At 42.6% G+C, this 14,023-nt stretch overlaps 1 protein-coding gene across 1 annotated transcript; it reads left to right on the forward strand.

Moving 5' to 3' along the window:
• The first annotated feature begins 1,097 nt into the window (after positions 1-1,097).
• Positions 1,098-10,921, forward strand: LOC126368303 (serine/threonine-protein kinase Chk1). Its single transcript, XM_050012209.1, has 6 exons — positions 1,098-1,342; positions 1,406-1,493; positions 4,716-5,096; positions 5,264-5,415; positions 5,695-5,922; positions 10,255-10,921. The coding sequence occupies exons 2-6, from the start codon at positions 1,420-1,422 to the stop codon at positions 10,770-10,772; spliced, it is 1,353 nt and encodes a 450-aa protein (XP_049868166.1). The 5' UTR covers positions 1,098-1,342; positions 1,406-1,419; the 3' UTR covers positions 10,773-10,921.
• Positions 10,922-14,023: the final 3,102 nt, after the last annotated feature.

The raw sequence follows: 14,023 nt of genomic DNA on the forward strand, positions 1-14,023 counted from the left end.
CTGTCGATTTAGAGCTTTTGCGAGGTTATTAATTATTTTTATTTTGTGTTTCTTATTTCAGATGCATCCATTTACTCCACCCCTCGACGTCCTAGACGAAGAAGGCGTGTGATTGTCACGAAAAAGTCTGACATCAATTTGTGCAAGAATTTACTCTGAGTACATGAGATCCAGAAAACAATCCATTAAAAAATAAAATAATTAATAAATAGCACTACCTATTTCATTTCAAATTACCATTCCAAATGAAAATAATTAGATTTTATCACGAGGGTGAAAAGGGGAGGTTATTTAGGCTTAAAAAGGCTAAAATTGCTACCACCCAAAGCTACTAACTTCCAAGGCAAATACTTCAATTTAAAAAAAAGAGCTGTCATGTTCTATAAGAGCAGTTTCCACAGAGCAATTTTTTTACTATGGAACATTTCCGTCTGATGCGTAGCATCTCTACTTGGTCCAAAGACCTTGTACTTGGTCTGTGATTATACCTGTCATTTTCTTATCCGCCGAAAGGGAAAGGGACGGGTCATTGGGAAACTTAGCCTGGAAAGTCCCTCAGGAAATTTGAATTCCTCCATGTGAAATGCGCTGATTTAATTTCAGCGGTTATTACATTTCCCTGTCCACCGGGCTAGATGCATCAAAGTCACGGGTGGTTATTATGGTTACTCTCCACCACCCATCCGTGTCCTTGACACATCTAGCCTGCCGGATAGGTAGGTCCCAAGTAGGTCCTAATAAACATTATAGAATAAAAGCTGACTAGGAAATCGACATTTATATTATGAATAGCCTTGTCAGAATCCGATAAAACAAATTTAGTTTTGCATTATGTACCACCTTGTACCACAATGGTAATACGCGGCTTATAATGGTCACACCAAAATGTTCGTTCGTCGGACGGATTCGCTTCGGTTGGTTGGTTGGTTTCGTGATTCGTGTCGCTCAATGCGACTGGAAGGTGAACGATCCATCTAGTTCTTTGATATAAGAGAATAGGAAAATGGTGTATTCGTTGGAAAGGTTAGTATTATTTAATTTGTATATTTAAAGCATATTTTGTACTATTTATCCCTTTCATATCTTTTAAAACACAATAAAAACGCGTGGTTTCGTTCGCGTTGAGTACCGTTATCGGATGAGGTGGAAAGGCGGCGGCGACGTCGGCGATCGGCGCTCGCTTTGTTCGCCGATCTCCACGTGCCTGCCGCCATTTAGAATCGCTTTCGAACGCGATTACCACAAATAATGTGCATTTTTACTAATGAGACCATCTTGAAAGCGAGAACAGTCGCCATTTCTGCATATTGGCAGCGTTTTTGCCGCGGGAGATATGAGAAAGGTAGCAATTAGGGCTTAGTACGCGCGGCGTGGTACGATCGGAGCTAATGGCGCGGAGTTGCAGGTGACGGTGGAAGCATGGCAGGTGCCGGCGGAGAGTTCGTGGAGGGCTGGCTCGTGGCGCAGCTGCTGGGTGAGGGCGCCTACGGAGAGTGAGTACCGCACTACTACCGCATGCCGGCGCCAGGTCGGCGTCGACCCTTTACCACCCATGTCTAGTATATACCGATTGTTATAAATATATATAATATAAATATAATATTCGGGTCACGGTAGGTAACTAAAATAAACACATGATCTGTATAATTTAAAAATATATTTTAATTATTTTATTAGCTATATTTTTCTGTGGGGATGAGATGAAAGGTAAAATACCTACCTACCTACCTATAGTTTTGTCACATAAAATTTAATGTTTATCAGACTTCAGTTAATAGGTACCTAGCTGTTAGAATAATGTTTATTTTTACAATATAAGTACCTACATACTTTAAACCTTTTGATGTGCATAGATGAAGCCCAAATTCAAAAAGTCGAAATTATTCTGAATTTTCTTTCATGATATCAATAAGTACTTATTTATGTACCTGTTATAGTTTTGATGAAAACACCTAGTTATGTGAGACTTATTGTTCATAATATTAAATAATTATATTGTATAGATAACCTACCCAAATTATAATTTGTGAGAAGACAAAAGAATTTCATGTGTACACAAAAGAAATTTATTTATCAAGCTGCTTACTAGGAGGTTGTCTACTATTTACCATCTAGAGCATAAATGTAGGCAATTTGTAGTGGGTAGCTAGCTGCAATTTATTAAGACATATTCTAATTTTACCGTAACCTGCTGTGGCCCAGATTTCCTGACACAAAAAATAATAGGGTTTAGATTTTAAAAGAACTTTAGGCTATATCATACTAAGAACAAATACTTTAAACCATAGACAATTAAATCATAGAGTTATCAGATATTCACATAAACATTTAAATTTCAAATAAGAGTTAGATAGCATGTCGTACTTGCAACATGTGTGTAATTAAATATAAGAATACAAATTGCCCAAGTTGCTAACCAATTGATTGGTCATTGGTCAACCCCCCAGGGTTGCAGTAAACATTTTTTTTGTAATTCATAATTCCTTTTACAATAAATAAAAGTAATATACAGCCTATACGCCACTGAAAAAAAGTAAAAGTATTTAATTTTATGAAAATTGTTTTGTGCTGAAGCACTAACCCTACAAAGGATGACAAAGTGACTTGAGCAGCCATACTAGATTTCAATTGACATGAAAGCAGCACACCTGCCCAAAGCAATCTCATTTCTTATGCATATTGTTTGAAGGATCCCTTATTCCCTCAATCCAAATAAATCTGCAGCCATTTTTGGGTGATTAATTCAGTCCATCTAGTGATGGCCCAAGCTTACGGTACGAAACAAAAAATTAGATAGACGGTCACTCCCATGGAATAGAAGAGATTGGAAAGGCCGTAACGCGCAATTGTACGAGAACCGCTGTCGCCGGTTCAATCCCACTCTTTTACTACTACTCGTGCAAACAGATAGGTTAGTACGATAATAACACGCACACACAGAGAATTAACTTTACCGGCAATGTAAATTTTATGTGACAGGTTGCAAATTCGTTTCACAGGTTTTGTCAGTTAATGAATACAAAAGTATTTTTTTGATAAATAGCTGATATAACTAAGGTTTTTTAGCTTACATGTGATAACAAATCGTTCCTTGCGATATGTGACTTCTTGTCCTGCAGGTTGTAATGCCACAACATGGCATTTAAATATAAAGTGCTTCTTGTGGTGCTCCGAGTATCGTATATCTGCGGACGACTGCAGAGTACAATGCTGAAGTATGAACAATTAAAAATTGGATAGAGGGGCTCATTAGCTATTAGACACCCCCATGTATGTTCAGCGATTATTTACGGTTTAGGAGATATGACCCATTTTGTACTTTTTTCTAGACTTTCTACCTTACTTCAAAAATAATCATTTAGTCGCTATCCATTTCTTAATAATTCTTTTATTTTACTTTAAAACTGGGAAGTGTAGTAGGATGTATAATGTTTATATTATTTGTATAAATGAACTGTCTAATTTATTGAATTCACCATGCATAATGTTCGCAGATGATGTGTCAATAAGTTTTAAATGTAAAGTCGATGAAGACAGCAGGGAAAATAATAATGTGTGTATGTGTGTATCTATGCTTTAAAATAGTGAATAACTGGATAACGGAAAATAGCTCTGAAATAAACCTAACAAACACAGCTAATCTAAATATATAAAAGGAGAAACTGACTGACTGACATATCAACGCACAGCCTAAACGGCTAAACGTAGGCACTTGAAATTTGGATGGGACGTAGCTTAGGTACCATAGAGGTGCACTAAGAAAGGAATTCCCGAAATTCCCACGGGAACGGGAATTAGCGGGAAAATCCTTTTGTATGAGAAATAGTTCTCTTTTATAACACGCCACGCGGACGAAGTCGCGGGCAAAAGCTAGTACAATATAAACCTAGACAAGAAACCTGCCTTGATTTGTGTAGTGTTGCCAACAAAATCAACGTAGAGGAAATAGGCGAATGTAATGTTCGAATCCTCACATAAAATAATGTGGCAACACTAGTTTTAAGGTTTTTAATTCGACTGCAAGATGCGTCTAACACTCATTACTTACTTACTCAAAATGTAAAACTTTAATATTATTAAATACAGTCCAAATTTAACTTTTATGTGCAATTTCATTTAAATTAACTCCAGCTCCGCACATGTAACGTGTTGGATGTAATATTGGCCACTCACCTTCTATAACTACGTACAAAATATTAAAATACCAAGTAATACACGGGTAGTACGGGCGGCATAATATGCTTACACATACTCATATGAGACGTGGGGTTCTACTTTGGGGAGACAGTGGTGCTATTTCCTGTAAATACCATCTAATTTTATTTTAAGTTATATCCACCGAAAAGGAAAGGGATGGGTAATCGACAAGCATAAAATTTATGGAACACACGTCAATTTTAAGCACAAACCTAAACCAACCGTCTAAAAATTTTACATCAGTCAATAACCCGACACAGTTAAGTAGACAGCACGTCAAACGGATTGCATACCAGCGACGTACCTTTTTGATTCGCCCGGGTTATTCATTCATTTACTCATTCTTCCTAAAATTAAGAGCTGTGAATCATCCGTCCCTTTCCTTTTCGTCGGATATGAAAATGACGGATATAATCGGGGCCAGTGTATAGATACGCATATTGTGTGACATTGAGCCTAGAGGTAGTTGCACGCCATGTTTGTAATAAAAGGAGAAGTAAAGAGCGTCCCGCCCGCAGGGTGCGGCTGCTGGTGCACGCGCGGTCGGGCGCGCGCGTGGCGCTGAAGGGCGTGCGCGGCGCGGCGGGCGCGCGCGAGGCGGCGCTGCACCGCGCGCTGCGCCACGCGCACGTGCTGCGCTGCCTGGGCGCGCGCGCGCACCTGGGCCGCCACTACCTGTTCCTGGAGTACGCGCCCGGCGGCGAGCTGTTCGAGCGCATCGCGCCCGACGCGGGCATGGCGCCGGCGCACGCGCGCCGCTACTGGCGCCAGCTGGCGGCCGGCCTGCGCTACCTGCACGCCCGCGGCGTGGCGCACCGCGACCTCAAGCCCGAGAACCTGCTGCTGGACGCGCGGGACCGCATCAAGATCTCCGACTTCGGCATGGCGACGCTCTACAGGTGCGCGACGCCTCGCATACGCGCCGACGCCGGTTGTGTTGCACAAGCACGGGGTACGCGAGCGCCTGCTGCGCCGCGCTTGCGGCACGCTGCCCTACGCGGCACCCGAAGTGCTGAGGGTGGCCGCCCGCCCCGCCGCGCGTGCTGACGCTGGTTGTGTTGCGCAGGCACGGGGCACGCGAGCGGCTGATGGGCCGCGTGTGCGGCACGCTGCCGTACGCGGCGCCCGAGGTGCTGGAGGCGGAGGCGCGGCCCTACCGCGCGCCGCCGGCCGACGTGTGGGCCGCCGCCGTGGTGCTGCTGGCGATGCTTGTCGGGGGTGAGTTCCCTCCTCCTCCTCCTTCCTTAGACAATAGACAGTCTTGGAGTCGAAAATCGTCCTTTCACCTTGCGACGCGGCTGGTCTCTTTGGTATCCTAGCTGTAGGCGTGCCGTTGCCTAAAGTTATGGTACCGAAGTTAGCAGTTCCGTCACTCGCTTCGAGACGGCGGCGCGTGCGGGACGGGTTCGGTGAGTTCATTTTATATGTTTCAATCGCACCCGTAGATCCATGTTATTTGGATAGTTAAAATAAAGTTCGTCTCGGACGCGTTCACAGAGTTGCCGTGGGAGCGCGCGACGGAGTCGGAGCCGCGCTACGCGGCGTGGAGCGCGTGGGCGGGCGCGGGCGAGGCCGCGGGCCCGCCGCCGCCGGGCGCGTGGCGCCGCGTGGCGCCGGCCGCGCTGCGCTGGCTGCGCCGCGCGCTGCAGCCCGCGCCCGAGCGGCGCGCGCGCCTCGCCGACCTGCTGCTGGACCGCTGGATGCACGACGCGCCGCCGCCCGCCGGTGAGTACCGCGCCTAGTGTCGCCGCGCTGCAGTGCCTGCGCCGCTGCTGGGCCGCTGGATGCGACGCGCCGCCGCCGCCCTCGCCCTGGCGCCCGCCGGTTCAGGTACTAGGTGACTCTGAGTGGCCCCAGTCTCAGAGCCGCCTGGTGCCTCAGGCCGCCGCGCGCCCCTCGCGCCCCGCCCCGCCCCGCCGCCCCCCGCCGCCGCCGCAGGAAGCCCGCCGACGCGCCGCTTTGGCGATTTAGCTCCATGACGTACGACGACTCATAAAGCTAGATTACCAAAGCACCGCGTCGGTGATTATCGACGAATGCGGTGCATCGCGGGACCTCGCTGACTCCGCGGCGATTGTATTCATCTATTTTTTAAATCTAATATTTTCATCATCTGCGTGAGCTACGTTTGATATTGTTTTAATTGTTCTGTACGTTATCATCATGTCGCACACGATATTTTATTTAATAAAAAATAGTTTGGGGCTTTAATATGCCCGAGGTATGGACACGACATACATATTTAATAATAAATTTAATTTATGTGAATTAAATAAAATGTTTAATGATGTGGTAACAAAGCGCTTTCGTAAGGTACTCCTCAGGCAGGCAGGTAGGTAGTACCCAACGGTTACTAAAAAATATAACAGCGTCTATTGCTATTCTAGTGCGTGTGTCAAGATGAATGGCGCCATGTCCTCCTGGTTGGACGTGTGGTGGTGTTGGACAGGGATGCGTGGCGTCACCGTGGCTGTTTAATCTATTATTAGATATTTGTTTGAATGAATTGAAAGAATCTGTGAGTGGGGTAAGAATGGGGGAGTAGCTTCTGAAAAGCCTCTTGTATGCTGATGTTCTTGTCGCATCATCTGCGGAGGATCTTCATTGCATGGTAACTCTAATGGTAGGAGAATGTTAATAAAACTATGTCCGTATACACAACAGGACCCTTCGTCTGATTCGATCGACAACCAGAGTTTCACTTTCGTAATATTTAGTACCTTCCGAGTAGTGTAAGAAAAATAATAGTACCTTTACAGTTAAACAAAAAACTTGAATTAATTTCCAGCAGGACCCTCCGTGGTTTGAAGGTCTTCAGACCATTGGTGTATATCCCTGTATAGCGGTGCATTAGTACCTTCAGATTATCTTCGTTTTCTTTTAAAACAAATATTAGTTTATAAGAAATAAATCTACAAAATTTTTATACTGCCAGCAGGACCCTTTTTTGTTTTGGTGCTTTCAGTCCAGACATTCATATTTCCTAGCAGCAGTATATTAGTACTTTTCAAAAAAATATCGCTTAATTAAAAAAAAATGTATTAAAAAGTAATAAGACTGATTCTTTATCAGAGAAAATATTCTAACACTTTTATTTATGTGATGCAACCAATGAAATAAAAATCAGTTTTCATGTTATATTAGGTAGGTACGTAGTTTAATATCGTCAAAAAGGAAAACACAATGAAAATTATAACAAAAAATAAATTATATTTACAAAAATTTACATTAGGAATTATCAATCAAAATTACAATTACCAATCAAAATTACAATTACCAATAGAAATTGTCAATCAAACGTTGTTCAGCGTGGGTTAATAAAGATCATAGTAGATCATTGGTTGCATCACATAAATAAAAGTGTTAGAATATTTTCTCTGATAAAGAATCAGTCTTATTACTTTTTAATACATTTTTTTTTAATCAAGCGATATTTTTTTGAAAAGTACTAATATACTGCTGCTAGGAAATATGAATGTCTGGACTGAAAGCACCAAAACAAAAAAGGGTCCTGCTGGCAGTATAAAAATTTTGTAGATTTATTTCTTATAAACTAATATTTGTTTTAAAAGAAAACGAAGATAATCTGAAGGTACTAATGCACCGCTATACATGGATATACACCAATGGTCTGAAGACCTTCAAACCACGGAGGGTCCTGCTGGAAATTAATTCAAGTTTTTTGTTTAACTGTAAAGGTACTATTATTTTTCTTACACTACTCGGAAGGTACTAAATATTACGAAAGTGAAACTCTGGTTGTCGATCGAATCAGACGAAGGGTCCTGTTGTGTATACGGACATAATAAAACTGACGTTATGGTGATGGAAAGAAGAGAATGTGTCTGAATGTAGAAGACAATTTACAATTGGGAATGAAAAGGTTGAACAAGTGAATTTTGTATATTTGGATATTATGTTTACAAAGGAATGTAAATGTGATGAAGACATACAATATAAAGAATAATAATATTGGGTAATTCAGTGAATAGGGCAATGCATGCAGTTGTTAGTAGCCAATGTATCTCGCAAGATGCGAGGATGGCTGTTCACAATGTAGTTCTTGTCCCTACGCTGAAGTACGGTAGTGAATGTTGGGTATGGCAGAAGAAGCATGAAAGTAGGCTTAATGTCGTAGAAATGAGGTCGTTGCGTAGCAGTAGTGACTAATATTGAGAAGGGAATGTTATGTTGGTTTGGACACATAGAACGGATAAAGGATAACAGGATTACGAAAGCAGTAAAGCGAAGGTTGGTGGTAGGGCTGGCAGAGGAAGACCTAGAAGGATGTACATTGACCAAAAGGTTCAGTACGATCTACTCTAAACCGGCGTGCGTGTGTGAAACGATTGATGAATGTGGAGGAAGCAAGAGAAGTGTAACTAATTGTTGTATTATTTATTCAAATCAGCAGCTATATTTTTAATTTTCAAAGAACAACGATTCTCCTCTTCAACACTTGACAACTCCCAATCCGTTTTAAAAAACACCCGTTCCCCCTCCTCTCCTACCTCACCGATTTGCTTTACATTGCCACTTCAAAGTACATTGCTGCTCTCCTCACCACTAGTCGTTACAGAAGTATGTCAGGATCGAAGCAAGTAGGATTCCGTAGTCGCTTCTTACCCCGGTGGGAAATCGGCGTGAGTTTGTTAATTCTCTATTATTAATCCCTCTACTTCACTATGGACTGTCTAACTTAAATCGCTTTTTATCGAGACGTTTTTGAGTAGTTTTTTGGACAATGGATATCGTGTGCGATGTGTTATCATGAATTGTTGTCGAAATTGAGGTCGATTGTTTTTTTAATCCGCTGAATACAGAAAGGACTAATAATAGCATTTTCAAAACAAAAAAATATATCATTTTGGTAATTTTTAAACATCCTTTATAAGAAATATAATTTATTTTAAAATCCGCCTAAAGCCTATTGAAGAAGGTCCATCACTTTCCTGTTCAACTGATTATAAAGTAACATATTGTATGTACTTTTGATTGATTTGACACCAATATCGCTACTAAACTTGTACAACACGTTATTTCTCTTATTTTGTTATTATTATTTTGTGTCGAGAGTAGTTTGACACTGTTGCAGAGCTAGGCACCAGAGATGACGGTAAACACGGGCGAAGAACAGGATAGGTGCTTATCCACTTAAGTATTTGCTCGTGTTTCAAAATACATTCGGTATTAATAGTATCCTCAAAAACTCTAATTTCCTTCCTTAACTTGGCCTTGCGCGCCAGTCTTCAGAATCTGAACGTATTAAAGTTTCTCAACTTGTAAGATGATGATGTGAAAAATAACTATAATGAATATGGGGTAATAAGTGTCTCGACCGTTATTGACTGCGATACGGCACGCCACCTATTACGTTGGTCTAACAGAAAAGGTCGGGCAGGCTGGTTGGGGGCAGATTTCCACATAAAGATGATGCTCGATTTTTTTGTTAGTCACAAATCGTCCACATACCAATTTTTAGCTTTCTACCTTGAAAATTGCGGAGTGCTCCATACAAACTTCCAACCCTCATTTGGCTCAGGGGGGTTAGAAAAAGCAAAATATAGCCTATGTCACTCCTCCATCCCTTCAAGTATCTCCATTTAAAAATTACGTCAATTTTTCGCTCCGTATTGCCGTGAAAGTCGGACAAACAAACAGACACATACACACTTTCCCATTTATAATATTAGAATGGGTAGGTTGCATAGCGTGCCCGAGCTGCGTCGACTAGACCGAGGAGTACACTATACTACGCTGTACCACTTGATGTCAACTCAGAATCATGGCCTGAATCATTCCTCAGTTTTCGTTACGATGACACTAACACCCTGTATAGTCAACTTTTATGTACATTTATTCAGATAAGAAATGCTTATATTTTTGAGCTCAACTTGTGTGGATACTTTGAAAAAAAAAAACGATGATTTTGCTTTAATAGACGTTTTGCATTACAGGCCACTTGATACATTAATCTTCTCTAGGGTCGTGTGCAATATCGAATATTTACTTAGAGCATGCTGCAGACATAAAAATAATTGTTAATGTTGTGTCCAGCGGGCGGCGCGCGCGCGTGCTTGTCGCAGCCGGCGAGCGCGGTCGGCGCCGACGACGACGACGAGGCGGGCGGCGCCGACGACCTGTCGCCCGCCGACATGGACGCGCTGCTGAGCTCGTCGCAGCCGGCGCCCGGCGCCGAGCTGCTGCCGGCGTCGAGCGGGCCCGAGGCGGGCGGCGCGCGGCGCCTGGCGGGCCGCGTGTGGCTGGCGGGCGGCGAGGCGGGCGCGCTGCGGGCGCTGGCGGCGGCGCTGCGGGCCGCGCGCTGGCCGTGGCGCCGCCTGCAGGCGCGCACGCTGGCCGTGGAGTGCGGCGCCGAGCTGCGCATGCGCGTGGTGGTGGCGGGCGGCGCGCGCGACGCCGCGCTCGTGCACTTCCAGCGCTGGCGCGGCTGCGGGCTGCAGTACCAGCGCTGCGTGCTGCAGCTGCGCGCCGCGCTGCGGGACCACGAGGTGCCGCCGCCCGAGCCGCAGGCGGCCCCGGCCCCGCCAGAGCCCATGGACGAGGACCGTGATTGACGATGTCGCGTGGAGAACAAATTACGTCGAGGACGTTACGATTGTGATATGTAAAGATAATGACATTTTTTGTATTCAAGACTGATTTGACGACGCCTGGATCGATTTAATAATAATTCGTTACATAAATAAATAAGTTCATAAAGAAAGTAAGTATTATTACTACCTCTTCCTCCTTTCGCCTTACGTCTACTACATGTGCGATACGTTTCCTTGTGATTCTGCTCCGCACCACCAAAGTCCCCTGATAGTTGCGGCTTCCGAATACATCCCGCTTAGGGACGGTACTGAGAAGTATCTGCGTCCGAAGGACTTAATATACGATCCCGACGGCCCGATTACTATTAGCCATAAAGGCGGCCAATCAGCTGCGATACCACCAAATACTTCAGGACCCCGACGGCGGTGTGCGTCAAGCTGGCGGCTTCAAAAAAAAAAATGGGCACGAAAAAATAATTTGACCATACAAAAGATTAGTACTCTTATTGAAAAAAATAGTACTTGTAAAAAAATTAGTACCATCACGGTTCTGGATTTATAGCCATGTTTTATTGCACTTGCTAGCTTGACGGTGAGCGAAATTTGGCGAGAGTTAACGACAAGGTCTTTCGCTTTGATTTAAACGCCAAAAAATAGTACCGAAATAGTACTCACCCCCTGCAAAATACCGAAATTAGTACTTCAACGGTTATAAAGGCAGTTCTTTGTTTGATCCCTTTGTTCTCACTAGTTCGATTCATTAGTTCGATCGTCGAACTAGTGAGAATTATTTTTCTCATTAGTTCGATCGTCGAACTATAGTCCGGCAATCTCGTGCGCGACCCTCCTGCGGGGCGACAGACGGTGGCGGGGACGGGGTAGCTAAGATGTCAGCGGGTAGCAGGTGGTGTAGCGGGGAAGGGAAACGCGTGCATCTGCGCGTCAAGTACGGCAGTCTCGGCCGCGCAGCAGCCGAAGCGGCAACACGTGCTTGATAATCTGTACTACTTTGAGGGCGACGCACACGAGATTAATCTCTGAGGATGAGTAAGGCTATCTCAAGACAACTTAAGGAGGTTGTACATAAATAATTAATGAGCAAAACACGGAGAAATCAAAGAGAAGTGACGAAGAATATCAAACGGAGAGTGAAAATGAAAGCGATATGGAAATTGATTTATAATAAAACAATCTATTAATATTTTAGTTTTCCTAATAATTGGTCCTCAAGCATAAAAATAAAATAAAATAGTTCTATCTTTTTATTCACTCCTACATATATTACGTCACAAGTAAGTACAACTTATTGCAAGATTTATCCTGGCACACTTCTCTACGTGTGCAGCCGTGTTCTAGAATGTCAAAAGGATGACGCGCTACCCCGTCCCCGCCACCGTCTGTCGCCCCGCAGGAGGGTCGCGCACGAGATTGCCGGACTATAGTGAGAATGTTTGTTGTCGCCCTAGTTCGATTCATTAGTTCGATTGTCGAACTAGTGAAAAATATTTTTCTCATTAGTTCGATCGTCGAACAAAATAAGGTAGATATGATATCTTGATACAACTATACCTTGTCTTTGATCAAATACGTAGATGAAAAATATTTTTCTATCTTGCTTATCTCAACAAGTTTAATCAGAAACTAAAAAAAGGTTAAAATGCTTAAAAATTACAATTGTACAAAATGAGGTAGAACCATAAAAACATTTTTCATCTACGTATTTGATCAAAGGTATAGTTGTACCAAGATATCATAACTACCTCATTTTGTTCGACGATCGAACTAATGAGAAAAAAAAATCTCACTCAAACTAATGAAGTAATGAATCGAACTAGGCCGACAACAAACATTCTCACTAGTTCGACGATCGAACTATTGAGAAAAATAATTCTCACTAGTTCCAAACATTCTCACTAGTTCGACGATCGAACTAATGAGAAAAATAATTCTCACTAGTTCGACGATCGAACTAATGAATCGAACTAGTGAGAACAAAGGCTTTGATCCCGCTAGCTTGAAGTTTTGAAAATACCTATTATCTGGGGAATGCTTGCATACTTCAGTTTGTAACTAATGTCAATAAACTCGTATGAAATAGTACTCCCTACCGTCATAATTTGGACCTGATTGATTCTCTTTGTAGAAATATGTCAAAAAGTCATTATTGTCATGATTTCAGCCTGTTTCAGCCATAACACTTGCGAAATGACGTATATTCAAAAATGTTAAATTGACCTTCAACAAGTTTGTTCATGATAATTACGTTGAATAAGTGGTTCTGAATCTGTCACCGCACCGTACGGTTCTTCATAGATATCTTTCTTTCTGGGATCGAATAGGTATCGTTTTGACTAATTTACTTGTGGGTCTACCCACCCAGATATGGATACTAGGGCGTTATTTCTGTACCTATTTTGAATGATTAAAGTACAAATTTTAGATCTTGGACTAAACATGAAGTATTTAGCCGATAATAATGTCGATAAAGACACGGAACGCCTCTAGTGGTCTTGACACAAAAATATATATACAATAAGTACGTTTCTATAACATATTGGCCCCGATTCCTGCAGACACCGCCTAATTTTATTTTAAGTTATATCCGTCATTTTCATATCCGTCGAAAAGGAAAGAGACGGATGATTCACAGCTCTTAATTTTAGGAAGAATGAGTAAATTAATGGCCCCGATTCCTGGAGACACCGCCTAATTTTATTTTAAGTTATATCCGTCGAAAAGGAAAGGGACGGATGATTCACAGCTCTTAATTTTAGGAAGAATGAGTAAATTAATGTGTCGGGTTATTGACTGACGTAAAATTTTTAGACGGTTGGTTTAGATTTGTGCTTAAAATTGACGTGTGTTCCATAAATTTTATGCTTGTCGATTACCCGTCCCTTTCCTTTTCGGCGGATAAGAAAATGACAGATATAACTTAAAATAAAATTAGATGGTATTTACAGGAATTAGCACCAATGTGTCGGGTTATTGACTGACGTAAAATTTTTAGACGGTTGGTTTAGATTTGTGCTTAAAATTGACGTGTGTTCCATAAATTTTATGCTTGTCGATTACCCGTCCCTTTCCTTTTCGGCGGATAAGAAAATGACAGATATAACTTAAAATAAAATTAGATGGTATTTACAGGAATTAGCACCACTGTTTGCTACGCGAGTACAAAAGACGTTACGACGACAGTATATTTATCTCTTTAACTTTTAAGTCCCTCAATGCCATTGCCGGCAGCCATTTTAGACACAAGTTATTAAACA

Source organism: Pectinophora gossypiella, chromosome 7, assembly GCF_024362695.1.
Source record: "Pectinophora gossypiella chromosome 7, ilPecGoss1.1, whole genome shotgun sequence".
Taxonomy (NCBI): Eukaryota; Metazoa; Arthropoda; class Insecta; order Lepidoptera; family Gelechiidae; genus Pectinophora; species Pectinophora gossypiella.

What these genes read in the sequence shown, in the direction of transcription:
- LOC126368303 (XM_050012209.1), top strand. Translation starts at nt 1,420, where the DNA reads ATGGCAGGTGCCGGCGGAGAGTTCGTGGAGGGCTGGCTCGTGGCGCAG. An exon ending in GGTGAGGGCGCCTACGGAGA is followed by an intron (nt 1,494 to 4,715) that starts GTGAGTACCGCA and finishes TCCCGCCCGCAG; the next exon opens with GGTGCGGCTGCTGGTGCACG. An exon ending in CGACGCGCCGCCGCCCGCCG is followed by an intron (nt 5,923 to 10,254) that starts GTGAGTACCGCG and finishes TGTTGTGTCCAG; the next exon opens with CGGGCGGCGCGCGCGCGTGC.